The 25,317-nt window shown below is 53.7% G+C and overlaps 2 protein-coding genes across 6 annotated transcripts; both read left to right on the forward strand.

Annotated features, from left to right (window-relative positions):
* The first annotated feature begins 29 nt into the window (after positions 1-29).
* CUTC (cutC copper transporter) lies at positions 30-4,925 on the forward strand. Of its 4 annotated transcripts, XM_051617653.1 has the most exons (10): positions 30-108; positions 333-404; positions 479-538; positions 759-968; positions 2,203-2,238; positions 2,623-2,756; positions 3,377-3,404; positions 3,790-3,895; positions 4,052-4,096; positions 4,491-4,925. In XM_051617653.1, exons 2-10 carry the CDS (start codon positions 335-337, stop codon positions 4,600-4,602), a joined length of 801 nt encoding a protein of 266 aa, XP_051473613.1. In that variant the 5' UTR covers positions 30-108; positions 333-334; the 3' UTR covers positions 4,603-4,925. The 4 variants fall into 4 exon arrangements, with proteins under 4 accessions (XP_051473613.1, XP_051473616.1, XP_051473614.1 ...); XM_051617656.1 differs by lacking the exon at positions 4,052-4,096; XM_051617654.1 differs by lacking the exon at positions 30-108 and having other exon boundaries at positions 198-404; positions 2,206-2,238.
* Positions 4,926-7,454: 2,529 nt separating this feature from the next.
* On the forward strand, positions 7,455-25,207 carry ABCC2 (ATP binding cassette subfamily C member 2). Of its 2 annotated transcripts, XM_051617939.1 has the most exons (32): positions 7,455-7,655; positions 8,162-8,335; positions 8,781-8,906; positions 9,956-10,090; positions 10,483-10,605; positions 10,941-10,996; positions 11,224-11,455; positions 12,130-12,311; positions 12,897-13,074; positions 13,524-13,778; positions 14,240-14,305; positions 14,816-14,953; positions 15,217-15,363; positions 15,665-15,749; positions 15,839-15,905; positions 16,097-16,223; positions 16,374-16,550; positions 16,654-16,821; positions 17,122-17,308; positions 18,142-18,274; positions 18,709-18,814; positions 19,046-19,265; positions 19,740-19,894; positions 20,842-20,997; positions 21,100-21,299; positions 21,934-22,060; positions 22,386-22,487; positions 22,582-22,725; positions 23,003-23,161; positions 23,415-23,581; positions 23,941-24,135; positions 24,527-25,207. In XM_051617939.1, the coding sequence occupies exons 1-32, from the start codon at positions 7,614-7,616 to the stop codon at positions 24,654-24,656; spliced, it is 4,659 nt and encodes a 1,552-aa protein (XP_051473899.1). In that variant the 5' UTR covers positions 7,455-7,613; the 3' UTR covers positions 24,657-25,207. The 2 variants fall into 2 exon arrangements, with proteins under 2 accessions (XP_051473899.1, XP_051473900.1); XM_051617940.1 differs by lacking the exon at positions 7,455-7,655 and having other exon boundaries at positions 8,244-8,499.
* Positions 25,208-25,317: the final 110 nt, after the last annotated feature.

Below are 25,317 nucleotides of genomic sequence, written 5' to 3' on the forward strand. Positions count from 1 at the left end.
CGCCGCCGGAAGCAGGGCGAGCCCTTCCGGACACACCCGGGCGTCACCATGACAATCCCGGGCACGTGACCCGGAGCCAGCAGCGAGCCCCGCGCGCCGCCAGCGCAGGTGAGGGCGCGTGCCGGGCGGGGGCGGGGCCGGGCGGCGGGGGGCGGGGCCTCCGCCGCGGCGCGTGAGCGAGGAGCGCGCGGGGGCGACCCACCCGCCACCCGCGCCCGCCCCCGCCCGCCCTCGCGCCCTCCGGCAGCGCGAGCCCGGGCCGCGAGGGGCCGGGGGCGGGGCCGGGGCGGGGCCCGCGGGGCGGGCCGGGCTGACGGCGCCGCTCCCCCCAGGCATGGACGGCGGGTTCCTGATGGAGGTGTGCGTGGACTCGGTGGAGTCCGCTGTCAACGCCGAGCGCGGAGGTGAGGCGGGGCGGCCGGGGGGCGGCGGGTCCCGGCGGGTCCCGGCGGGGCGGCTCTGACGCTCCTCTCCGCAGGTGCCGGCCGGATCGAGCTGTGCGCGGCCCTGCTGGAAGGAGGGACCACCCCGAGCATGGGTGAGCCCCGGGCGGCGCGGCCCGCGCCCTCCCCGCCCCGGCCCCCGCGCTCCGTGCCCGCGCAGCCTCCGCGCTCCCCGGGCGGCTGCTCCCGCCCCCGCGGGGGGTGCGGGTCCCTCTGGCCCCTCCGCACGGCGCCTGCCTGCCCGGGCAGTTCCCGCGTTCCTGTCTCGTCTCTCCCGCCCCGCCGGGCTGCTGAGCCGCCCTCTCCGGCCCGCAGGGCTCCTGCAGGTGGTGAAGCAGTGTGTCCGCGTCCCCGTCTTCGTCATGATCCGGCCCCGCGGCGGCGATTTCCTCTACTCGGACCGGGAGGTGGAGGTGATGAAGGCCGACATCCGCCTGGCCAAGCTGCACGGGGCTGACGGGCTGGTGTTCGGGGCCCTCACGGAGGACGGGCGCGTTGATACCGAGCTCTGCACAGCGCTGCTGGGTGGGTGCCTCTGGCCGGGGGCGCTGGGCTGGGCTCTGTGATGCTCGTGCTGTGCGGGGAGTTCGGTGATGCTCTGCCCCGTGTTGTAGCAGGAGCTGCAGGGTGCTTTGCTGTGCGCGTGTTGTCGGTGGCCTTGCCGTCTTTCTCCAGCTCTGACATACGAGATAGGTAGGCAGCTGTCCTCTGTCCCAGGGAGGACAGAGGGTCTCTGTCCCAAGGGCCTCTGTCCCACACAGTTCACAGAGTTTCAGGCCACCTGGGATGTAATGGCAGGGTCTAAGAGCTGCTGCTTTGGGGCCCCAGAGGATTAAACTGTTGGATTATCTCCTTTCTTCGTTTTCTTTCCCCTTTGTTCTTTTCCTTATGTCCCTGCTACAGGTGTCTAGGTTATGTCTCACCTGGACTTTGGCCTTTTCCTTAGCTGACAACTCATCTTTATTTTTTCCTATAACACATCCAATGAGACAAAGGTGATGAGAGAGAGGTGGGAACATAAAAAGGCTACTGAAGCTGCAGTGGGGAGTTGTTAGTCTAGGCCCCTAACATGTAGAGAGAAACTATTTTCTTCCACATTCTTTCTGTGAGATACAGCCAAAGCTAAAAAAGGCTGAGCCTTTCCCTGGTGATGTGGTGCTGAGGTGAATGCGAATGGGTTGCAGGGAATGCAGCAAAAGAGACAGATCTTTGTCAGGGTTTGTCTCCACTAGACCAATGAGGTGTTCTGCTGGAAAGAGTGTTTCCAGAGCAGAAGAGAGTAGGTTTTCTTTTAATAAGAATAAATAAGCTTTGCCCAGTGAATGGTGCACCACTGGTGAATTTTGTTGTGGTCTGAGAGCAGAAATTGTAGGTGGGAAAAGAAATCACAAAAATCAGCTCTCCTGCTTTCAGAGAGCACCAGTCCTGCCCCTATTCCAGGTAAATGAGACAACTTCCCTGCTTCCTTCCTACAGAGAACTGTGGTGGGAATGGGGGTTCTGCATGATCCAGATGAGATGAGGGATTTTGCTGTTACTCACAAAAACAAAGGTTTGTTGCTTCATCAAACAGCAGAACTCTTTCCCACTAAAGAGCCTGGCCAAAGAGCAGCAGCAGCTGTGTTGGTCCCAGCAAGTCATGGGATTCTTCTGAGCTCCCCAGGAATGGCCTGAGAAGCCTTTGCCCTCCTTCATCTCCCGAGTTTTTCTGGTTCTAGCACAAGGAATTCTCTGTCTGACCACGTGTCTTCTTGTTGCAGCAGTGTGCCGGCCCCTGCCTGTCACATTTCATCGAGGTGAGTGGCCCTGGCAGGGACCGGCCGGGTGGGGCAGAGAGGGAGCTGAGCTTCATGTGCTGTGGTTGTTCTTTGGAGGGGGGAAGGCTCTGCATGCTGTGCAAGAGCAGGCTGCAGCTGTGCTGTTCCCCCAGGGGGTCCAGGCAGTGGGGCTGTGCCACTGCCCTGTGTGGGGAGAAGGTGTCTGAGGAGCTGAGGATGGTGGCCCTGCCACTGCTGCCAGAAGTACTTCATGGAGTACTGGAAGAGCTGTGGCTCCCAGCAGGGGTGGCCAGCTGGGAGAAGGGTCTTTATCGTTGTCTCCTTGACTGCAGAGCTGGCTGGGGGACAGGGCTTGAGCATGATGAGCTGAGTGATTTCTGAGCTGATCTATCGACCTCTCAGCCTTTGACATGGTGCACGACCCTCTGGTGGCATTGGAGACCCTGATTTCTCTGGGCTTTGAGCGAGTGTTAACGAGCGGCTGCGACAGCTCGGCGCTGGAAGGGTTGTCCTTGATTAAGAGGCTTGTGGAGCAGGTAATTGTTCCCTGTGCTCACCTGGGTTACTGTGGCTGTTCCCGGGCATTGCCTGGAGGCAGCTCTGTTGTGGTAGCCCTCGTTTCCCTAAGGGAATTTCTGTCCAGGAGCACTTGCCCCTGTCTGATTTGGCCTTAATCTGCTTTTGCAAGTCCACATGGGCTGAACCCCAGATTCTCCCACAGCAAAGACTGGTTGGGTTGTTCTTGCTCACAGCCTGGGAGGAGGGCAGTAAGAGTTTGTTCCAGCAGCTGATGTGATTAGCCCAGGTACACAGCAAAATGCTTGGACAATGGAATCTCTGGAATCTGGAATCTCACGGTTCCTGTTAGGAACCCAGGAGACAACCTGTTAGATGTACCCAAGAGACAGCCAGGTGGGAGAGAGAGGTAACAGGAAATGGTGATAAGTCATCATAGGTGTAACTGCAGGGTCTTTTCCACTTTTCCTTACAAAACATAATTAGTAAAAAAAAGATATGTGAGAGTACGTGAATTGTAAGCCATGGAGGCATCTGTGAGCTTCCTGAAGGTGCTGCATGTAAAGGTTTTTGCTGCCCCACAAATGCGCATGTGGATGCAGTGCTGAGCAATGCCACTAACATGTTATTCTTCTTTCAGGCAAAGGGCAGAATTGTGGTGATGCCAGGTAATGTTTCTTTCATCACCTGTACCAGGTCTGGTGGTCCCTAGCCCCTGCTTCCTCACCTTGCCCTGGGATGCCCTGTCTGATCTGGCTTATTGAGCCAGCTCCCTAGGAGGAGCAGCTCCCTGGTACCAGTGAAGGCCAGGCAGCCAGCTGGGGATGGCAAACTCTGGCAGCTGCTGCTCACTGGAGGATCTGGGGACAGCCCTAGATCTGTGGGAGAACACAAGCCAGGGCTTCTCCTGTCTCTTTTCATGTGGCTCTATCTCCATTGTCCCAAGGGCTTCTGTAGATGGTACTTATCCCTTAGGGGGTAGGTCCTGGGGGGATATCAGGTCTGGGACGGTGCTGTCTGTGCTGTGTGTGACATGGTGATTCTTCTCACCAGGGGGTGGCATCACAGAGCGCAACCTGCAGAGGATTCTGGAAGGCTCCACAGCTTCGGAGTTTCACTGCTCTGCTCGCTCAGCCCGGGACTCAGGAATGAAGTTCAGGTAACTGTTTATTTTTATTTAGCAGAACTGTACAAGGGAAAAGCTGGATTAATGTGCATGTGATTTTGTAGAACAGGCAGAAATTTCATACTGCTTTCTGGGTGCTAATTGTGCTCTCGTGGCTGGGACCACGATGCCTGGCTCTGTGTTCTGCAGTGTAAGCGTCCAGCAGTGCTCATCATCTGGACACAAGCTCCATGTGTAAGTGGACCCCTGGGGCATTTCTTCTGCTACTGCTGCTCTGCAGCTTGTGACTGCACCTGTGTGGCACTTGGGAAGGCAGGTTCTGGTGCAGTTGTCTCAGACCTTTGACACTGGAGTGTGTGGGATTTGGGAAGCTGATGGGATGTGCTTCTGAGGAATGAGTCAGGAATGGCTTATGTTTGTCCACAGGTCTGCACTAGGTTTCTGTTGACACTGTTATTTCTTGCCTTTAGATTATTCTTCTTTCTGTTATTGTCTCATCTTTGGTTTGGGTGGCACCAGCAGGTTCTTTGGTCACTGCTGAGACTAGGGGAGGCAGTGGTGGGTTCTCCATAGTGTGTCTTTCTCATCTGTATCACCTGAATGTAGTAACCAATTATTTTCCTGACAGAAACCCAAATGTTGCCATGGGAGCATCCTTCTCTGCCCCGGAGTACTCCATAAAGGTGGCAGATGTGGCCAAAGTGAGGACCCTGAATGCCATCGCAAAGAACATTCTGTAGCGGAAGGCACCGTGCTGGGACAGGAGCGCTGAGGCCGCGGGGTTCTCCCTGCCCCATGGACAGATGGGTACTGCTTCCCTCAGGCTGCAGAGGGTGTGAACTGGGTGAAGAAGGCTGACATCTCTTCCCTTGGCTTCCCCTGAGTGACCAGTCCCTGGCCTGGAAACTTACGTTGGCCATTTTAAATAAAAGGACTCATTCCCAGATGTTGCAGCAGCAAGCTGTTTGGCAGTATTTGGGAGAAAGGGAGCTGAGCAAGTAGGAGGATTGAATTGTGTAGCACTGCATGTGATGGACAAATAAACACTGCAGCTGCCCCCCCACCCCCTTGCTCTGCTTTTTAAAATGTATTTTCCTTTTACAGGTAAGACTGTAGTCGATGTGGCATAGCTCAGTACAGAGACTTCCAGATGAGCTCATCTGTGTGACATGAGGCAGTTTGCAGGGGAGGCAGAAACACTCCTGGGAGCAAAGCAATAGCAAATGAGAATTGGGCTAAATACATGACTTGAGCCCTGGTGTCAGGAGTGGTCTGAAAAGCCAGGGCCCCTCCTGCACCAGTGAAGGAAACTCTTAATATCCAGAGTGCTAGGGAGGGAAACTTTGTAGTCACATCTAGAAAACAAGGTGTGCTATGGTCAGCCAGCAGGATAGCTGGGGATTAGCAATGCAGCAGCTGCTAGGTAGAGAGAAGCACACTGATTTATAGAGGTGATGAACACTTGAAGTTCTAATGGGAATGAGCTTCTAACTGCCCGGCTGATTAGTGAGCTGGCTGCAGGGCATCCTGTGAGTGCTTGAGGTGGGATAGGCATAGGGTGAGAGTCCTGGGGAGAACAAGGTGCTTTTTCTCAGAGGCTTTCCAGGTCCCTTTCCTAACATGAAGCACAGACCATCTGCATGTTCTCCAAACGGTGCTTAGAGCTTTATACCTGTTGGGTTATTGCTGTCTAGTCAGAATTGAAGCCCAAGACTCATTTCAGCTGCCCTGCAAAATACCCAACAAAAGATCTGAATGATCCACCACAGTGGTCCATCAAAAGAGTAGAGACCCAGAGACAGAGCACCTTTATTCTTGCTGCCTGCTCTTCCCTAAAAGATTCACAAAGATGAAGAGATAGGGGATAGATAGTATCCCCTGACAGTAGAGATAGTGGACCTTCTTAGGAAGAAAAAACAGGATTCAGATTTGCCTGAGGATGTGCAGGAGAATCTAGTATTTGACAAAGTGTCAACACCTTTTGTCGCTTTAAACAGAATCAGGTAATTGAAATTCTATAACCTAGACTGACGACGTATCTTCAGCTGGAAGGGCACATCCACCTTTTCACATGGATCCATCAGAGGTATCTGTGTCTCCCAAAGCACACCTCAGGAATGTGTGAAGTAGTTCTCAAATGTAGCAGCTGGGAAGGGAATGGCTGCGGAGTGCTGGTGTCAGAGCCTGCTTCAGCACTGACAGGTGTGTGCAGGCAGGAGGAAGGATCCAAACTCTGAAGAATAAATTATTTAGTCTGTGGTTGTAGTCAGCATAGTTCAGAACATGTGATTTAGGAGTCCATGGCTTATTTTGTGAGATATCATGAGTCATGGTGATAATTAAAAAAACACTAACTCATTAACATGAATATTCTGCTGACAATTCCCCCCCAGCATCATAAACACAAAGGTTGGTTCTTTCCTTCTGTATAGTTTAAAAAAAAAAAAAAAAAGCTTTTGAACTTTTTGAACTCATCAGCAAGGCCAGAGGACATCAGTGCCAGTGAGCAGAAAGATGAGTCACGTCAGCACTGGATGGAGAAGAGCTGAGGGTGTGACTGCTCCATTCACTTACTTCTTATCCATTGCACCAGATTGCTACTCTCAGCAGTGTGTTGGTTCTGGCCTGGAGGACCCAGCACTAGGGATGGCTTTATTTACAAAGACAAGTGGATGTAATCAGATAAGCCAATAATAATTAACTAATGAGTTGAACATTGAACCTTCCTCTGCTATTGAGGGTTCCTGAGCAATTACTCATTGTCTTACCCTTGACTTCTGAGCTATTTGCTAACTCAATGAACAGCAAGGTAGCAGAATCCTTGCAGTCACCCTACCTCCCCTTTTACTTCTCCTCCCCAAGAACACGTGTGGTAAAGTAAATTCAATTCCAGCCTTAGACTAGTACCATCCCTACCTGCCCACCTCCACCTTTCTAAGCAGCAGAGTGATGATTTAGTGGCATTCATTCTTCTTGGGAATGGTCCTCTGGCTGTCTCAGATGTGAGGGTTGCCTTAGAATGAAGATTCAGCATCTCTTAGTTTTTATGGTCAGCTGGCTGCTGTAACATGCAGAGAACACAGAGATATGGAAAAGGAAGAAGTAAAAGGAAGAGCTGAGAAAATTTCCAGGTTGTGCAGGCCAGAAGAAGTTGGTAAAAGGAACTTGGATCCCAGGGACTCAGAAAGATGACTGCAGCATGTAGTTGGCTCAGCTGCCAGATGCTGCAAGTTTCCAGGTCTGGAGCACTGCTGGTGTCCTGGGCCTCCTTGTTGGGTGGTACATTAGAAAAAGGGTACTGTCATCTGGCTCCTGAGACTAGCACCTGCTGGACTTTTTGGCAGCATTCAGCTTGTTCTGGCAGGGATGGTCTGGTGCACCATAGTAGATTGGCTTTGATGGGTCCATGCAAGCTTGTCTCTGTGCTGGTGAAGGCTGTGGTTTCTGAGCGGTAGCTGTGACATCCTGCAGTGACTGTGGCACCAGCTTCCCTGCATGTCCCCTTTCATCTTTTGGTCTTTCCTCTTCTCCCTTCCGCAGAGCACATGCCATTTCCAAAGCTCTTTTGGTCACTGCTTGGTCTGTGGTGTTATGCAACAGCATTAAGTTAAAAATTAACTATGTGTCATTAGGGATTTTGTCCCAACACCACTTGAGCGTGTGTGGGGACTTTTGTCCCAAGTGTCCACCCAGGACTCTCACAGCCAGGCACAGTGAGGGGACGGAGCCTCTGTCTCCTCTCACCTGAGCCATGTCGGCAGCCCTGGAGGAGTTCTGTGGCTCTGTCTTTTGGGTAAGTGGGATGCCCAGGGGCAGGGGAGAGCAGTAGAGCACAAGGCTCACGGGGTGTTCAGCCAGCGGGATGCAGCTGCCAGCACTCAGCTGAGGTTCTCCTATTTATCCAGGGCTGCCATGGCACTGAGCGCCATGCACTGCCTGGGAGGTATCCATGGGACAACAATGCAAACAATAGTTCCCTGAGCGAGCCCTGTTCTGTCCAGTTGGGAACACAGGACACCTCTTGGAGAAAAAGTCCAGCTGCTGCAGCTGGCTTGGCTCCAGAAAGGGTTGTTACGGGGGAGGTCAGGTTCAGGCAGCTTGATGGGTACCAGGAGGATGTAATCTGGGACCTTGGGTGAGCGCTGCAAGGCTCAGCCAGGAAGGTTGGTGTTGAGGAGGGAAGTGTGATGGGGTGACGCTGGGTGAGCAGGAGCTTTAGGACTGCTGGCTCTTCTGGTGGGAGCCAGGTGAGGTTGAGCCATCCCAAGTGACGTGGCTGTCTGTCCTTGTTGCCCCCAGAATGACTCCTACCTTGCTCGTCCGGATGCCGACCTGCCCGTGTGCTTCCAGCAGACTGTGCTGGTCTGGGTCCCTCTTGGCTTTTTCTGGATTTTGGCTCCATGGCAGCTCCTGCCTATGTGCAAATCCAGAGCCAAGAAATCATCTGTGACCAAACTCTACATCATCAAACAGGTAGAGTGGGGCTGAGATGGCACAGAGAGGGCAGACTGGAGCAGCCTGAGATGGAGGGGTGGTGGAAAGCCTCTGGGCTGGAGTCAGGTGTGGGATGAAGAGATGAGATGTGTAGGAGAAAAGGAACAATGGCCTGGGGCACCATCTGGGACAGAAATGTAAAGGTGAGTCCAGGATGAGATGTATCTGGGACAGAGGGATAACAGGGCTGGGATGCACTGAGAGAGAGGGCTGAGGAGTGTACTGGGGCTTCTCATCTTGCTTGCCGTTGTAGGTGCTGCACCTTCACAGGATCCTAAAAAGCTCCCCAGGGCCAGGTTTGGGTTGTAAAGGTTTTAACAGTGTATGGGATTCAGTGCTTTTATGCTCACCTATGTCTCCCAGTGCTTCCCAGTGCCCAGGATGGGCTGGGTCTGCCCTCCCCACTGCTCCCTTCTCCCTGCAGGTGCTGGCTACCTTGCTGATGCTGACAGCAGTGGCGGAGTTGGCCCTGGCATTTGTTGAGGACACAGAGCAAGACCCCCTGCCAGCTGTCCAGTACACAAACCCCAGCCTGTACATTGCCACCTGGGTAAGGGATCAGCTGGTGAATGTGCTGTGTGTTCCCATGGAGACGGGGTGAGACTGTGGGTCCAAGCAGCAGAAAACTTCCCATAGCTCAGACACAGGCTGGAAGCTGTGTCCAGGAGGGAAGCGTAGCCTGGAAGATCGGTAGGGACTAGGCCTGAATATGTGTGGGTGGTGCGCAAGGGTGATATGTTGAGGGCAGGTGTGTGTTTGTACAGTGTTCTCTTATTTTATCCTTAAAAGTGGGATAGTTACGATTCCTGTGAGCATAGCTGAGCTTTCTGGCAGAAACCTTAGTAGCAGTGGTTTGGGTTGCACAGTGTGAACATCACACCATGGCTTCCTGCTTGGATGTCTCACAGCTTCCCATGGGTTGCTGCTCAGTTCTGTGCAAAGAGTTGAGAAGTGCCATATGAGAAAGCTGAGGACATGGAGGCTATTAGCTTGGTGGAATATGTGTGTGGAAGTTGCAGATATCTTGTGTGAGACATGGGATATTTTAACAGCCTTAAAAAAGCCAAAGGGCACAGGAACTAGAGGTAAAAGCAAAAGTAACCACCCTTGTTTGCTATACTTTGTGTTTTCTCATGTCATTTAGTTTCACGTGTAGAGTACATGTGAGATTACAAGGCAAGGTAACTGCCCAGAGCGGCTGCGCTGCTGGGACTGATCTGACTTTAGTTCCAGGTCTGGAGTCAATACGCAGGAGACAGGCTGTGACCCCCCACAGCTGGGCATGTCTGAGGATTAAGGGTGAGAACAGCTGAAGGAGAAGTGGTGCCCCACTGTAATGTCAGCATGCCTTCATACTTGGCTTTCCTGTGAGGAGCCTGATTGTGTGTTTTCCTGAAATAAACCCTTGCCCTGCGCAATGAACTTGGAAGCTTGTGCAGGGTTGGCAGTGAGCTCAGGCACTGGAAGCTCTGTCTTCAAGGCAAGGAATTGCAGCAGACAATTTGTGCTGGCATCCCAGGAAACTCCAAAGGCACGTTTAGGGCTTAGACCTAGTCCTGCAGCCCTGCCTGAATGTCTGACTGATTTTCCTTTCTGCAGCTCCTGGTCCTGTTGATCCATTACACACGACGCTTCTGCTTGCGCAGAGACTCGGGGATACTTTTCTGCTTCTTGATCCTGTCCCTGCTCTGTGGGGTATTGCCTTTCCAGTCACTCCTCCGGAGAGCCCTACAGGTTGGATTTGCAGGAAGCTCTGCGCTTCCCCATGGTCTTGTTCTGTCCCCAAAGAAAGTCCCTTCAGACTTCGTCTTCTGACAAGCTCTCAGTGGTATCACTGAGCTCCCAGCTGCACTAGGGACCTTGGGAAACCAAGGAATTGCTCTTTGAATGGATCCTGTCTCTTGGAGTGGCATAAGCTCTCCAGGACCAATTTCTCCCTTTATGGACTTATGAGAGGAGGTCAGGGAGGGGTAGAGACGGGAAGCTGGGCCAGGACCCAGAGAGGGTTTTGCATTGCCTTGTTGAGCCCAGCCTTCTTCATTGTCCTGCTGATGGATCTGGTCTCTGAGGGCCACGTGGCCTTGAGACAAGACCCAACAGTTACCCTGGGCTCTCAATTCCTGCAGGCACCAATCTCCGACGTGCCACGGTTTGTCCTTTTCTTCATCTCCTATGGGCTCCAGCTGCTGCTCTTCCTTGTCTCAGGCTTCTCAGACATCGCCCCAGAAACAAAGGAAATCACAGAGAAGGTGTGAGATCCATGCAGGAGTGGACTTGGGGTACCACATCCCAGCTGGTGTTGTGCAGGGCAGGGTGGGCTCCATGCAGGGACACCTGGCCCACGTGGGAGGGGAGACCTGGGGGCTTCCGCAAGGGGCACAGTGAGAGCTGGAACCTGCAGCCTGGGGCATCTGCACGTGTATCCAAGGGAGGCTGCTTCTGGCTGACAAATGGGGTTTCTGGGGCTGGCACAGTTTGAAACTGGGGTTTCTTAAATAATGCCAGTGAGCACTGAGTCAACTCTTGTCAACACCATCCCTCAGCACCCATGATCTCTTGGTACCCACTTTGCTTTGTACCCTAGAACCCAGAGGTGACAGCCTCCTTCCTGAGCACCATCACCTTTGAATGGTACACCAGGTGAGCAGGGCTCTGGGGGAGGCTGGGCTGGAGAAATGCAGGGGTGCCTAGGCCAGCCCTGTCTGGGGGAGCCTGCAGCACAGGCTGCTTGGAGGTAGCTGTGAGAGGCACCACATTTGGTGCAGTCTGTGCAGCCTGAGCTCAGGGCCAGGATGGGTTTGAAGGCTCTGCATTTGCAATGAGAACTGTCCAAAATGTGTAGTGCAGGAAATTTCTCTGCCCCACAGCATAGTTTTCAAGGGCTACCGCAAACCCTTGGAGATAGAGGATATCTGGGAACTGAAAAGTAAAGACAAGACACAGGCGATTTCCACTGATTTTGAGAAGAACATGAAGACTGCAGTGAAGAAGGCCCAAGTAGAACTGGAGAAACGGAAACGCAAGAAGAGACGCTGGGAAGGTGACCCAGACCATGGAAACAATCTGAGCAAGGCCCGGAGCCAAGACATCCTGGTTCTGGTAAATCCCTTCCCAGTCCTGGCCTTCCATGGGACTGAGAGATCCAGGTCCAGCCCTGGGGAGTAGGTTCACCTCACCTCCCTGCAGCCCCACTGTGGGGTTATGCTCTCTTTGATTCTTCAGGGCCATGGGCAAGAATGGAGCAATCCATGTAGGGGAGTTGGAACTAGATGATCTTTAAGTTCCCTTCCAGCCCAAACCATTCAATGAATCTGTGTTTCTATGATTCTATGACAAGGTCTTCCCTGTCCTCGGCAGATCTCCTTGTTTTGAGAGACCAAGAAAGTCTCTATCCTTCTGCCCTACAGAGGACAGTAACAACCCTTGTCCTCAGTACAAGCAGCTCTTTTGGCTCTGTCTTTCCCTACCCCAGATACCACCTAGCAACGAGGTCAGAGTGAGCATCACTCTATGATTGTCTCTGGACTCTCATTCTTCTGAGGTTCAGGCTTCCTAGGATTGAGACTGATCTGGGGTTTGCAACAGCTATTTTTGGCAAACCTGCACAAGAGAGAAGTTAATATTGGGGGTGTATGAAAAAGTAAGAGGGAACATGAAAATGAAAGGAGGCTTCATTCATGATACCTGATCTGGGGGCTGTGGCACTGCCCTAGAAGCATCCATCCAGGTGTGAGGAGCCTTTATGACCGGCTCCTGTGTGGGCTTCCCTCTAGGAGGAGAAGGGGGAAAAGAGGAAGAAGAAGGGGGACAAAGAAGAATCCAGCCCTTCCAAGGATTTCCCCAGGGGTTGGCTGGTGAAAACCCTATGCAAGACCTTCTGGCAGAACCTCCTGCTTGCGATGGCTTTCAAAGTGGTGCAGGATGCACTTGTGTTTGTCAGCCCCCAGCTGCTGAAGTGAGTCCTTTCTCTCTGTTCCTGTCCCTGCCCTATCCTGGCTTTGCACCCAGCCCCACCACCTCCCTATGTGCACTGCATCAAACCTCACTATCTCCATATGTGACCTCTCCCAGCCCCACATGGTGGGGTCTTTTTGTGCCCTCACCAAAGGTGTGAGAATGTGTTGGGTTACAGTTTAATGAAGAATTAATCTGAGCTGGCTGCCAGCTCTTACAGGTGATATCTTGCTCCCTACTCCCTACATCCTTTGTTATGCAACCCAGTTTCCACCCTGTAGATAGTCCTGGTTCTTCTTTGAGGCCCTTCGTGAGTCAGTCCAGCTCAGCCCAGGAAGACCTGCTCAGTTTGTCTTGCAGAGCTGCACAGTCTCTGTGGATGATCTAACACAAATGACCTGCTGCTGCACAAGAAATACAGTGTCCCAGGGGTGGGGATCCCCAGCTTGCTGAGTGTCAACCCAGCTGTCTGGGCAGGGTCTCCGTTGCTGCTCTCATGAGGATGCTCTCCCTGACTTGGTTTGAAGCATCCTGCCTGAGTCTGTCTCAGTAGAGTGGGGGTCTCATGGGCCACTCTGCCCTCCAGGCTGCTGATTGCCTTTGTGTCAGATGAGGAGTCCTTTGCCTGGCAAGGCTACCTATACACTGTCCTGCTCTTCCTGACGGCGCTGCTCCAGTCCCTCTGCCTGCAGCAGTACTTCAACTTGTGCTTCCTACTTGGCATAAACGTGCGTGCCTGTCTCGTTGCTGCCATCTACAAGAAGGTTGGTATGGCCCTGTCATCACCCCTGTTGGCTTCGTCCAAGCTGGGCTGGGGATACCAGCATCCATTGCCTGCCCCATCAACTTGTAGTGCCTGCGGTGTATGCCCTTTACTTCCTAGGAAGGCACAGGGAGAGCTTGGCTTGTGGAATACCCACCTGGCACTGGGGACACTGGGTGCTAGTTCTGCCTGGGACCTGGGTGCTGCAGCTATGTGTTTGACAGCTACCAGGGATGAGAGAGGTTTCTCTGCAGAGCAGTGCAACACCTAGGGCAGCTGCCCCTGGGATTCTTGCACAGGCATGGGCTTCCATGGCTCCTGGTGTGCAGACAGTGATGACAGAGCCAACAGAGGGGCAGCAGGAGCAGTTTAAACCTGGCCTGCTAATTCTCTGCTCTGCATCATGCTGTTGGCAGGCTGGCTTGCAGTGACTGTGCTTTCTCTCTCCAGGCACTCACCATGTCCAGTGCCACCCGCAAGGAGTCCACAGTGGGAGAGACTGTGAATCTGATGTCAGCTGATGCCCAGAGGTTCATGGATGTGACCAACTTCATTCACCAGCTGTGGTCATCCCCCCTGCAAATTATCCTGTCCATTGTTTTCCTCTGGGCAGAGCTGGGCCCCTCTGTCCTGGCTGGCATAGCAGTCATGGTGCTGCTCATCCCCTTAAATGCACTCCTGGTTGCCAAGGCCAAAAACATCCAGGTCAGTGCTGGATGCAAAATCCTCTCTGGCCTTGCACTCCTGAGGCCTCACTAATTTTCCACACTCTCCTACCCGTCCCTGTTATGCTGGAGATCTTCCCCAGCCTTGGAAGTTCATCAGGCTTTGGCTGGGGGAGTCTCTAGACTGAGCTGGGGGTTGATCAGCTGAGATGAGCAGGAGGCAAGTGAGACCTGTTCTACTGTCACAGCTGAACTTGATCAGGGCTGGGTGCAGTCTTGAGGACTGAAAGTGAGATATTGCCCACCATAAAACAAAGCTCTAGCTTCTACCTGACAATAGAGTATTCTTTTTTCCCAGGTTGTCCAGAGCCCCAGGGACCCAATGTTTGGCTTTGTAGGATGGCTTCTCTGGGATCTGGAGACCACCCTTCCCTTCCCAGATACATTTCCAAACATGAGGTGCTGTTTGGTTTAGGTGACCTCTGGCTCTTCTGTTTGTAGGTGAGGAACATGAAGAACAAGGATGAACGCTTGAAGATAATGGGTGAAATCCTCAATGGAATCAAGGTGAACAGTGGAGTGGAGACCCCCTGGGCAACTGCTGCACTGCTCTTCTTGGTGCACTATACCTGGAGGCAGTACACCTGTGTCACCCTACAGCACCAGTGTTATAGTCTAGCTTGGGGCCTCTGTGTCTGGGCTAGCCAAGCCTCAGTCTCTGCAATTCCTTTAGCTCCCTCACCTTTTGAAAGGTTGGCTGGGGAGGAGCTCTGGGTACTTGGATCAAGACTTGGGAGCCAAGAGTGGGTTTTCTGTGGGTTTTCTGGATGGCAGTGGAGGTGACCAGCCTACCATCATGGTAGATGAACTGGCAGTGACCTCTAAGCCAAGGGCGAGGGAGTGGGCATGCTGTGGTGAAGTGTTCTGAGCCATGAGGCAGGACAGGGGCAGGTAGATGTGGTGGACAAGCAGGTTTTTGAGAAAGTCAGGAGCTGGTGATAGAGGTGCTGGCCTCCAGCAAGCTAAGTGTGAAGACGGGCATTCCCATGAGGCCCACTCACCCTGCTCATCCCTCAGATCCTGAAACTTTTTGCCTGGGAGCCTTCGTTTGAGAAGCGAGTCAGTGAGATCCGGGAACGTGAGCTCAAGGACTTGGTGAACTTCAGTTACTTGCAGTCAATCTCCATCTTCGTGTTCACGTGTTCCCCTGTCCTGGTGAGCACCAGTCTGGGGAGGGATGCACCTTCCTCAGAGCTGGGGTTGGGCTTTGTCCAGGGGGATGTGTGAAGTATAGTCCTGGCTGCTGGCAGCAGAGCCGTGGCTGGAAAGGGGTCCCATCAGAGTGGTGAAACAGGGCCCAAAGAGAAGGGAAGCAGGAGGGGAAAAGGTCCCCAGCAGAAAGTCACTGCTGAGGCCTTAGGGGAGCATGAGGGGCACACAACCACTCTAATGATGGTTTTCCCTGCTCTCTGTCTTAGGTCTCCTTGGCCAGCTTTGCTGTCTTCGTGCTGGTGGATGAGAACAACATCCTGGATGCACAGAAGGCCTTTACTGCCATCTCCCTTTTCAATGTGCTGCGCTTCCCCATGGCCATGCTACCCTTGGTCCTCTCCTCCCTGGTGCAGGTCAGCCCTCACATTGGGCAGGGGGTGTAGGGGGATCCCATGATACCTCTGCCCAAACCAGCACGTGGGGCTTAGGTGTGTGATGGACCTGGGTCTTGGTCACACAGGCGTCTGTGCACAGGACTCTGCTGGCAGTGGGGTGGGACAGGACTCACGTATGTGACTCAGGGTTTGGGCTCAGAGACTGGGGCTGGTGCTTGGAGGGGGAGATGTGTGTATGGGGTGTTCTGCTTATGGGACTCTTGCCAGCCCACCCAGCTGCACCCCATGCCTACATGCCATCCTTTTTCTGCCATGGCAGACCAAAGTGTCAACTGTGAGGCTGGAGCGCTACCTGGCTGGAGAAGACCTGGACACCTCAGCTATCCACCACAACCCTGTTGAAGGTAGGGCAAAATTGAGGTTAGTCCCTGTGGGTCCCAGCTTGCCCAGCCCTGGGCTTGCCCAGCCCTGAGGGATGTCTCTCTGCTGACAGGCAGTGCTGTGAGTTTCTCGGAGGCCACATTCTCCTGGGAGCAGAACGGCAACGCTGCGATAAGAGAGTGAGTGTGTGCACCATGTTGGGGGCAGATGGGTGGGGAGAGGAACCCTGTGCTGTTGGCTGGGGATGGATGCTGCCCCTTACAGTGCTTGCAGATGTGAGTGCCCCAGAGACACAGCTCCATGCTGGTCCTGTGCAGGAGCCAGTGGGTGACCTGGCAGTGCTGCTTCCTCAGCGCTTGTGTCTTTGCAGTGTCACCCTGGACGTCGCACCCGGAAGCCTGGTGGCTGTGGTGGGGGCTGTGGGCTCAGGCAAATCTTCGCTGGTGTCAGCCATGCTCGGGGAGATGGAGAATATCAAGGGACACATCAACATCCACGTGAGAGGAGCTGGCTGGTGTGGGGGTGGGCTGTGGGGCTGCATGTGAGCTCAGCAGGGAGTCAGCAGGGCAGGACTGGTCCTGGAGTGGTGGTTCAGGGCAAGGAACAAGCTGCAGGTGATGACAGTGTTCTTGTGTCTCTCTTTCCAGGGCTCACTGGCCTACGTCCCTCAGCAGGCCTGGATCCAGAATGCCACACTGAAAGACAACATCCTTTTTGGGTCAGAACTGGATGAAGCCAGGTATCAGAAGGTCATTAAGGCCTGTGCCCTACTTCCAGACCTGGAACTGCTGCCTGCAGGTGACCAGACAGAGATTGGAGAGAAGGTACCATCCCTGGGCACTGTGGGTTTCCTATGGCACCTGCAGCAGAGGACAGAGCTGTTGCCCTGTGCCAGCCCAGGGCTCACAGAGATGCCTTCCCTTCCAGGGCATTAACCTGAGTGGAGGCCAGAAGCAGCGAGTCAGCCTGGCCCGGGCAGTGTACAGCAATGCAGACATCTATGTCCTGGATGATCCATTGTCTGCTGTGGATGCTCACGTTGGCAAGTACCTCTTTGAGAATGTGCTGGGGCCAGAAGGGCTGCTGCAAAAGAAGGTGAGCACCTGTGCCCTCCTCCCCACCACCCAGCCAGGCAGGAGTGGCACTGACAGAGTGTTGACCATCTAGGGAAGGCTGAGGCTGCTTGCTTGGGACAGAGAGGGTTCTGTGGCTTTCACATGGGGCTGCAGCAGGCAGGAGTGGCCTTGTGGGTCCCCAGAGAGGTGCCCTGTGTCCTTGTAGAAAGCCATTGAGAAGCAGAGATGTCCCCAACTAGGGAATGGAGATCCTGTGGGACCATGGCTGATGGGTGTGGGTTGCTCTGATGCTCACTACCCTGCAACCACTTTGTTGCAGACGCGGATCTTGGTGACGCACAGTATCAGTTTCCTGCCCCGGGTGGATAACATCGTGGTGCTGGTGGCAGGAGAAGTATCTGAGCAGGGCTCCTACAGCAAACTGCTTGCAAACAAGGGGGCCTTTGCCCAGTTCCTGAACTTGTATGGCAGACAGGAGGAGGATGCTTCAGAGAAAAATACCACAGGTACTGGAAACACAATGGGGCTGTAGCAGTTATAGAGGTTGTGCCTGTCTTGTGCTTTTGAAATACCCAAGACCTGAGCTGTCAGTCTGACCTGGCTCTATCCAGCCCAGGCCCCAGTGATGGCTGCTGTGAATCCTTCCCAACTTCTAGCAATCAGCAGCACAAGGACTTTTTGCCTATGATTTGCACCCAGGCATGGTGTTGAACTGAAGGACCTGACTACTTTTTCTCTTTCCTTTTTTAGTTCCTGTATGTTTATGGGTCCCATAATACTATGTGGCAACAGGCTCCATTCCTTAGTGATGCTGGGGTTAGAAAGATCCTTTGGTTTATTCCAAACATGCTGTTGGGTAACATTTCATCTTTATCACGTCCCTCAGTGCTCTGTGAGGGAGTGGTGTCAGGTCAGGTGGATGTTCACCTTCCCTGGGCTCAGGCCACTTGTCCAGCTGGAACCTGGCTATTCCCAGTCTGTCCCCATGGGACCCATCTCTATCTGCTCAAAGGGATGATCCTGAACTGGAGTGACATGACCTACCAGATCTTGCATCTACTAAACTAGCACAAATCTCTGCTTGAGGTCCCATCAGTGGTACTGGGATAAGTCAGCAGCAAGAACTGCCTCCATGCAGGGCTCTAGCCCTGCATCCCCTGTCAGTTCTCCCTCCAGCACAATGGATTTCTTCCTCCCACTGCTGTACTGGGCTTGCAGCAGGGCTGGAGAAGGTGTGATGTATGGTGGTAGGACACAGCCTGGGTGCAGAGGTGTGGTACATGGGATCTGCTCCCTCCTCAGTGCCTGACCCTACCTTCTCTCATCCCTGTGCTTGTAGCTGTTGCTTTAGCTGGGGATGAAGAGCAGGGTGATGAAGATGTTGAGCCTTGTGTGGAGGAGGGCCCTGATGATGTGGTGACCATGACCCTGAAGCGAGAGGCCAGCGTCCGCCAGAGGGAGTTCAGTCGCAGGTGGGAACTTGACTTGAGCTCTCTGCTCTCTCCCCTGACTCCTGGACTGCTTCCTTGGAGTTGGGGGTCTGGGGGTACACTGAGGGAGCCCCTGCTGAAAGGGGCTGGGAGCCTCCCTACCTGTTTCTACCAGCAGCTGCGCTGGATCAGGAACATCTGACCTTGCCTTCACTCACATTAGTGTGTCACAGCCTTACTCAGTGGTCTGCCCTGAAACTTCTCCCATGGGCTAGTTCTGCTTTTGGGGACAAGGGCTATGATTTCATGGCTGCAAATGCCTAGAGCTTCCACAGGACTTATTCAAAGCTGCTCCAGTTAAGACATTTCTCAGAGGGCTCCAGCACTGGAGTGCCAATGCAGCATGGGGATGGACCCCTGGAGACAAGGTCCCATCCAGCACCCTGTGACTAACAGTGCCCCTTACCTCCCTGCAGCCTTAGTAAAAGAAGCACCAAGTCCTGGAAAAAGGCCCAGGATGAGCCCCCCAAGAAGCTGAAGGGCCAGAAACTAATTGAGAAAGAAGCTGTGGAAACAGGCAAGGTGAGGAGGATGGATGGAGTGGGACCTTGACTGTGGCTCAGAGAAGCTGGTGTTGTGTTCCGTGGCACCATTGCAGTCAAGAAGCGTCGAAGGAGACAGAGCTGCCTGGGGCTGGTGGGCAAGGTGGTGGAGAGGAGCACTGTGGGCAGCATGGCGGGAGTCCCATGGTTGTGCTGGGTGTCACTGGACACAGTTTGCTGGGCAGCAGTGATGGGCTGAATTGGTCCACAGGTGAAGTTCTCCATGTACCTGCGGTACCTGCGTGCTGTTGGCTTGTGCTACTCTTTCTGGATTGCCATGGGCTATGTTGGACAGTACGCTGCTGTCGTGGGGACCAACCTGTGGCTCAGCGCCTGGACGGATGATGCTCAGCACTACCTGAACCAGACCTACCCTGTGGAGCTGCGAGACCTGCGGATTGGTGTCTTTGGAGCACTGGGGATATCACAAGGTGAGTGTGGGAGCATGGGGGATCTTGCTCACCTCGGCTGAGTGATCCAGAAGGAATGTGGCTTGCAAAGCATGCAGCCAGCAGTGCAGCAAGGAGCAGGGGACCCAGCATTGTGTTCGTTGGCCTGCTGCTGCCTTCCCTCTGTTTCTTGCTGAATTGGGCACCGATATCAGCCTGAAGCCAGCACAAATTGTCCCGAGAGGTCTGTGTTGCCTCCTTAGGTCAAAGATCACTGTCCTTAATCAGCTGGAGATAGTGCTAGGGCCTAAGGCTTTCCAAAAGGGTTAACATTCTTCCCCTGTGGTGGAACGCAGTTTCTGGGGCTTCCCAAGAAGGTGGGATGCAGGATCTATCACACTGGTTCGCTGCAGAGCTGCTGGCTTGGAGATGTTTGATACATCCCTTGAGCAAAAGGGTGCCTGGGGTCAGTGTCACACATGAGCTGGTGATGACCACCTTGTGCTCTCCTTGCAGCTCTCTTCCTGCTCTTTGCAATCCTCCTGTCTGCTCGTGGTGCCATGCGGGCTTCTCGGGTTACGCATCAGCAACTGCTCAGCAACATCCTGCGTGCGCCCATGAGCTTTTTTGACACGACCCCAACTGGCCGCATTGTGAATAGGTTTGCCAAGGTAAGAGAACAGTACCAACACGAAGGCGTTTGTTCCAGCGGGACTGGAGGGCATTGGGTGGTGGCATAACCCTGTTGCTGTTCAGCACTGCACAGATAAGGCCTGATCAGGGCTTGGAAGGGACTAGAAGGGCATGGTGGATGTAAGGCTGACTGTAAGGCAAACCAAACCCTGGGCTATTCTAGGAGGAGAGTGGCCAGCAGGTCACAGCAAATTATTATCTTCTCAGCCCAGTGCTAGGGAGGCCATACCTGTCAAGAGGGATGTGGAGAAACTGAAAGGGGTCCAGAGGAGTTTACCAAGATAGGCAGGAGTCTAGAACGCATGTTCAGTAAGGACTTGTGGTTATGGACCATCAGTAAAAGATACAGTCTTTGCTGTGTAAATGAGACTTGTAAAACAAAGAGGAAACAAGAAAGGAAGGAGAATACAGGCAGTTTCAAGTGTGCAGCAACTTCAGTTCTTCCTTTGGTGACATCTCTTTATTTTTGCGAATAAAAATCTCTCTTGAAATCAAGCCTGTGGGGCTATTGAGTTTATTCTGAGATGAAGGACTATGTGGTGCACAGCTAGGAGAGGGATGATGACCAGCTGGAAACCTGGGTGCACCTGCACGGACCTGGAGTTAGACTTGTCCCTCTTTCTGCCTCAATTCCTGCCCCTGCATCCTAGGTCCAGTTGAAGATGCAGCTCCCAAAGCTGGTCTGTGCTACAGGAGAATATTACAGAATGCTTCTCTGTTAAATCAGTTGTTCCCAAGCTAAGAGCTGTGGCCTTAAATGGTATTGTGACCCTGACACTGATTCAGTGTGATCCAATATTTTTGCAAGTGTCTGGCACTTTGTTAACACACAAATGTGTAGGAACCCTGTATGAGTGGAGCCTTTGGGATTCTCCCTTTCCCTGGGGTCACTGACTGCCTCTCCCCACTTCTTTGTATGCTCCAGGATATCTTCACGATAGATGAGACCATTCCCATGTCCTTCCGCAGCTGGCTCAACTGTTTCATGGCCCTCATTAGCACATTGCTCATGATCTCCCTGGCCACTCCATTCTTCGTTCTTGTTATCATTCCCTTGAGCATCTTCTACTATTTTGTGCTGGTGAGTGACTGGGGCTTAAGAGAAGCTTCTGCCCTGCTTAGAGCAGTACCTTTGTCACTGCCGGGCTTTGTGTTGGTAACCAAGCTGTGTCCCTCATTTCAGCGCTTCTATATCTCCACATCACGCCAGCTACGGCGTCTGGACTCAGTAACTAGGTCTCCCATCTACTCTCACTTTGGTGAGACAGTGTCAGGTCTTTCCGTGATCCGGGCCTATGGACACCAAGAACGGTTCCTGCAGCAAAATGAGAGCACTATGGACATCAATCAGAAAAGTGTTTACTCCTGGATAGTCTCAAATAGGTGAGTTTTATTCCTTATGCCACAGCACAGCCAGTAGCACTTCTACCCAGGGGCTTCTGGGTCCTGAGGAAAGGCCCTGAGATACGTCAATACTACCTCTTGATCTTGGGACTGGGGATCTGTGTAGGAACTGGGGGAGCTTGGGAAAGGGACACTATCTGTGGGAAGGAGACATTTTAGGGTGATTTTGAAAGCCAGTGTTTGGCCCCTTAGAAGTGCCCAGAGCCTAGGCAGGGTGAACTGTGCTGCCAAGGGCTGAGATCCTCTTGGTGGTTTCTGGGAAGTGGCTGATGCTCCAGGCCAGGTGGGAGTGTGATGGGGACAGTATCTGGTGTTGACGTGTTACGGGGTAGATACTCAGGGTGTGCGAGGCTTGTATAGTTGGGGTGCCTCAGATACATGGCATTAACAGCACAGGGGGTTGTGTGAGACACAGGGTGTGAGACAGGTAAAATGAACCTGCTCTCAGAATTGGCTACAAGTCACGTGCTGTGCAGGTACCATGTGTACAGAGCTGGGCACAGGACTAGGTGTGCAGGGATGCTGGTGGGGTGCTGGCCTCACTGGTGGACCCTGTGTCGGGCGCAGGCGGTTGCCTCTCCCACTGCCCCTCAGCTGTCCTCTTCTGGTGCAGGTGGCTGGCCATCCGTTTGGAGTTTGTTGGGAGCCTCATCATCTTCTTCTCTGCGCTTCTAGCTGTGATTTCAAAGGGCACTTTGGAGGGCGGCATCGTTGGTCTTTCTGTCTCCTCTGCCCTCAACGTGAGTTAATGAAAGCTCTTTCTTATTCCAGGGCAGGGCTGTTCCTGGAGCTCTGGGCTGACTGCAGGATGCTGCCCTGCCTCCAGCTCTGATCCATGAAGAGGGGATTAGCTGGGGTGTCCCGTCACCTGGGGAGCTGCTGTGGAGCCAGGGCAGCATACATCCTAGTGTGAGGGGAATAAGTGCTGCAGTGGGGAGGAGCATGAGAGTAGAGACTTAAAGGCTAGGCCAGGGGTGCTCATGCCCATGCGTCCCTGAGCTGAGGTGGGAGGTGGTAATTCCTGGGTGCCACTGAGCTCTGCATCCTCTGGGCTCTGCCACACAGGTAACCCAGACACTGAACTGGCTGGTGCGGACGTCTTCAGAGCTGGAGACGAACATTGTGGCACTGGAGCGGGTACATGAGTACACGAAGGTGAAGAATGAGGTGAGCAGACCAGGGTCCAGGCAAACACCTGCTGGACAGCTTGGTGCTAGCCAGCATCACAAGGTGCAACCCCCTAATGCTCCTGTGCCCCCAGGCTCCATGGGTGACAGAAAAGCGTCCACCCCATGGCTGGCCCAGCAAAGGTGAGATCAAATTTGTGGACTACAAAGTTCGTTACCGACCTGAACTGGAGTTGGTACTTCAGGGGATCACCTGCAATATTTGGAGCACTGAGAAGGTGAGGACCTCTCTGCCTCAGATCATACTACACCCTTTCTGTAGGGATACAGTGTTAAAAGTTGTTTCTGTCCTCTTAGCTTTGGTCTAGGGGCTGGGGGGGAATGGTGATGGGATGTGGCTCCTGGGGACTTGAGCTGTGGGGTAGTGACCAAGGGAGACAGTCTGGGAAATGGTGATTACAGATGCAGGGCAGGAAGGCCCACCAGACCAAGATGGAGAGCATTTGCCCTGTTTTCTTCAACCCTGTTGGCTGGTCTAAATAGCTGCTTCCACAGGTTGGGGTTGTGGGCCGGACTGGGGCTGGAAAATCCTCCCTCACCAACTGCCTCTTCCGGGTGCTGGAGGCTGCTGGAGGGAGGATCCTCATTGATGAGGTGGATATAGCGACAATCGGCCTCCATGACCTGCGCAAGAGCCTCACTATCATCCCCCAGGTGAGCTGATCCCCACCTTTTCATGTCCCACTGCTGCCTGGGCTCTGCAGGCTCTTTTCCCTGGGCTACACATCACCCTTAGAGCACCCATGGGTGCTGCAGGGAGCCCAAGGGCCTGTGACCATGCCATTGGCACCTCACCTGCCCAGCTGCCACCAGCGGGTAGGCAGGATGTAGCCAAACTTGGGGGCCTGGAGCCATCACATCTGCTGAACAGCCATGGTGTGGCTGAGTACTGTGCTGTCCCTCACAGGACCCTGTGCTCTTCACTGGAACCCTGCGGATGAACCTGGACCCCTTTGACCATTACACAGACGAGGAGATATGGAAGGCTCTCGAGCTGGCCCACCTGAAGACATACGTGCAAGCCCTTCCCGAGGGGCTGCTGCATCTTGTGAGCGAGGGAGGGGAGAACCTGAGGTGAGTGAGTGGAGGCAGACCGAGCTACCCTCCCTTCCCCTGGTCCCAGGGAACAGCCTGGAACAGCAGCCTCTAGCAGAGTGGCTGCTCAGGGCACAGAAGCTTCTGGGAGTGGAGGTGGGAGAAAGAGGTCCAGGAGTCATGGCTGTAAGGGAGGCAGTGTGAATGAACCCTTCCATGATGACTGAGAGAGCAAGATGCTGAGGGGTGTGGTGCTCCGGGTGTCAGATGATCAGCTGGGGCAAGGCCAGGAAGGGCTGGGTGGGCATAGTGCTGGGCTCAGTGCAGTGTGTGGTAGTAGGCTTGCAGAAGACATGCTGCTGTCTGCATAGTAACTGCTGTTCTCCACCTCATCCCAGTGTTGGGCAGCGGCAGCTCGTGTGCCTGGCCCGGGCCCTTCTCCGCAAAGCCAAGATCCTCATCCTCGACGAAGCAACAGCAGCTGTAGATCTGGAGACTGATCACTTAATCCAGACAACAATTCGGAGCGAGTTTGCGGACTGCACTGTCCTTACCATCGCCCACCGCCTCCACACCATCATGGACAGCAACAGGTACCGTGGGGCAAGGGGAGTGGGGCTCTAGGCTGCTAGGATGGGGCGAGAGGTGGCCAGCAGCAGAGGCAAGGATGCACCCAGAGGGGCAGGTGCAGTGCCTGGGAGTTTTCAGGAGAGTAGAATAGAGGGGTGGGAAGGATGACCATGTGGTAGTGGGAAGAAACATTTTTTGGGATCCTTGCTTACAGCAACCGGCCATAGATGAATTGTTCAAACTTTGTGTGCCACCCCACCAGTATATGGGGGAGAGCTCTGCCCTCACCTGTGTGCTGAGAGGTGAACTGCATAGTGTGGCTCTAGGAGTGAGGGTCCACGGGGCTGTAGTGCTGGTGCCAGCAGTGGTATCGGCTTGGAAGCAAACTCAGGCCTTCTCCTTCCCTGCTGCCAGGGTGATGGTCCTGCAGGCCGGGAGGATTGTGGAGTATGACAGTCCAGAGGAGCTGCTGAAGAAGCAGGGTATCTTCTCCGCAATGGCAAAGGATGCTGGCATCACGAATACAGAGACCACCGTGCTGTAGGGGAGCAGAGCAGCATACAGGTGTGTGCATGGGCATCTCCCTCCAGCTGGCACTCACCACGCAGGCTCTGGTGTCTCCAAGGCTGCCCAAGAATTTGTCTGTCTGCAGCTGGGAAGTGGAGAGGGTGGTTTCTCTGCCTGCCAGGGAGAGAGGATCTGGACTTGAAGGAGCTGTTAATCTTGCTACCACACCCTGCCTGCTGTGCACACAAGGGTCTGGAGCTGCATTAATTTATTCCAGTACAGATGGGAAAATGTATCTGTCAGGCAGGGACAACATGGTCCCATGGCAGGGGGGAATCTTAGTTTTTGTACTTGCCAGGGAAACCTGAACAATGCTGTAGCACTATGGAATGAAATTCAGTTTAATACAAAACCGAATTTTATAATTTTTTTTTTTTTTGTAACTGTTTCTAGCCTTCCAACTAAAGTTTGACTTTAAGGCATACTAAATGAGCCTTGGTTTACCTTTAAACCTGGCGAATGTTTGGGGGAAGTTGGTGACACAGGTAATAAAGACACAGATGGGCAGGGTGTCCAAATTGAGTGGAACAGCTATACTCAAGTATGAACGCTACTCTGGCAGTGGAGGTGGAGAAACCAGGGCCTGCCTGCCTTTCTGTGGCTACAGCTCCCTTTGATCGTAGTGCAAATAAACGAGG

The sequence above is a fragment of the Apus apus genome, chromosome 4 (genome assembly GCF_020740795.1).
Source record: "Apus apus isolate bApuApu2 chromosome 4, bApuApu2.pri.cur, whole genome shotgun sequence".
Taxonomy (NCBI): Eukaryota; Metazoa; Chordata; class Aves; order Apodiformes; family Apodidae; genus Apus; species Apus apus.

Excerpts from the sequence above, each read along its gene's own strand:
- CUTC (XM_051617653.1), top strand. The coding sequence starts at position 335 with ATGGACGGCGGGTTCCTGATGGAGGTGTGCGTGGACTCGGTGGAGTCC. Across the intron at positions 2,757-3,376 it reads TTAAGAGGCTTGTGGAGCAG|GCAAAGGGCAGAATTGTGGT; the intron begins GTAATTGTTCCC and ends TTCTTCTTTCAG. Across the intron at positions 4,097-4,490 it reads TCTGGACACAAGCTCCATGT|AAACCCAAATGTTGCCATGG; the intron begins GTAAGTGGACCC and ends TTTTCCTGACAG.
- ABCC2 (XM_051617939.1), top strand. The coding sequence starts at position 7,614 with ATGTCGGCAGCCCTGGAGGAGTTCTGTGGCTCTGTCTTTTGG. Across the intron at positions 15,364-15,664 it reads TCCTCTCCTCCCTGGTGCAG|ACCAAAGTGTCAACTGTGAG; the intron begins GTCAGCCCTCAC and ends CTGCCATGGCAG. Across the intron at positions 18,815-19,045 it reads AAGCTGTGGAAACAGGCAAG|GTGAAGTTCTCCATGTACCT; the intron begins GTGAGGAGGATG and ends ATTGGTCCACAG.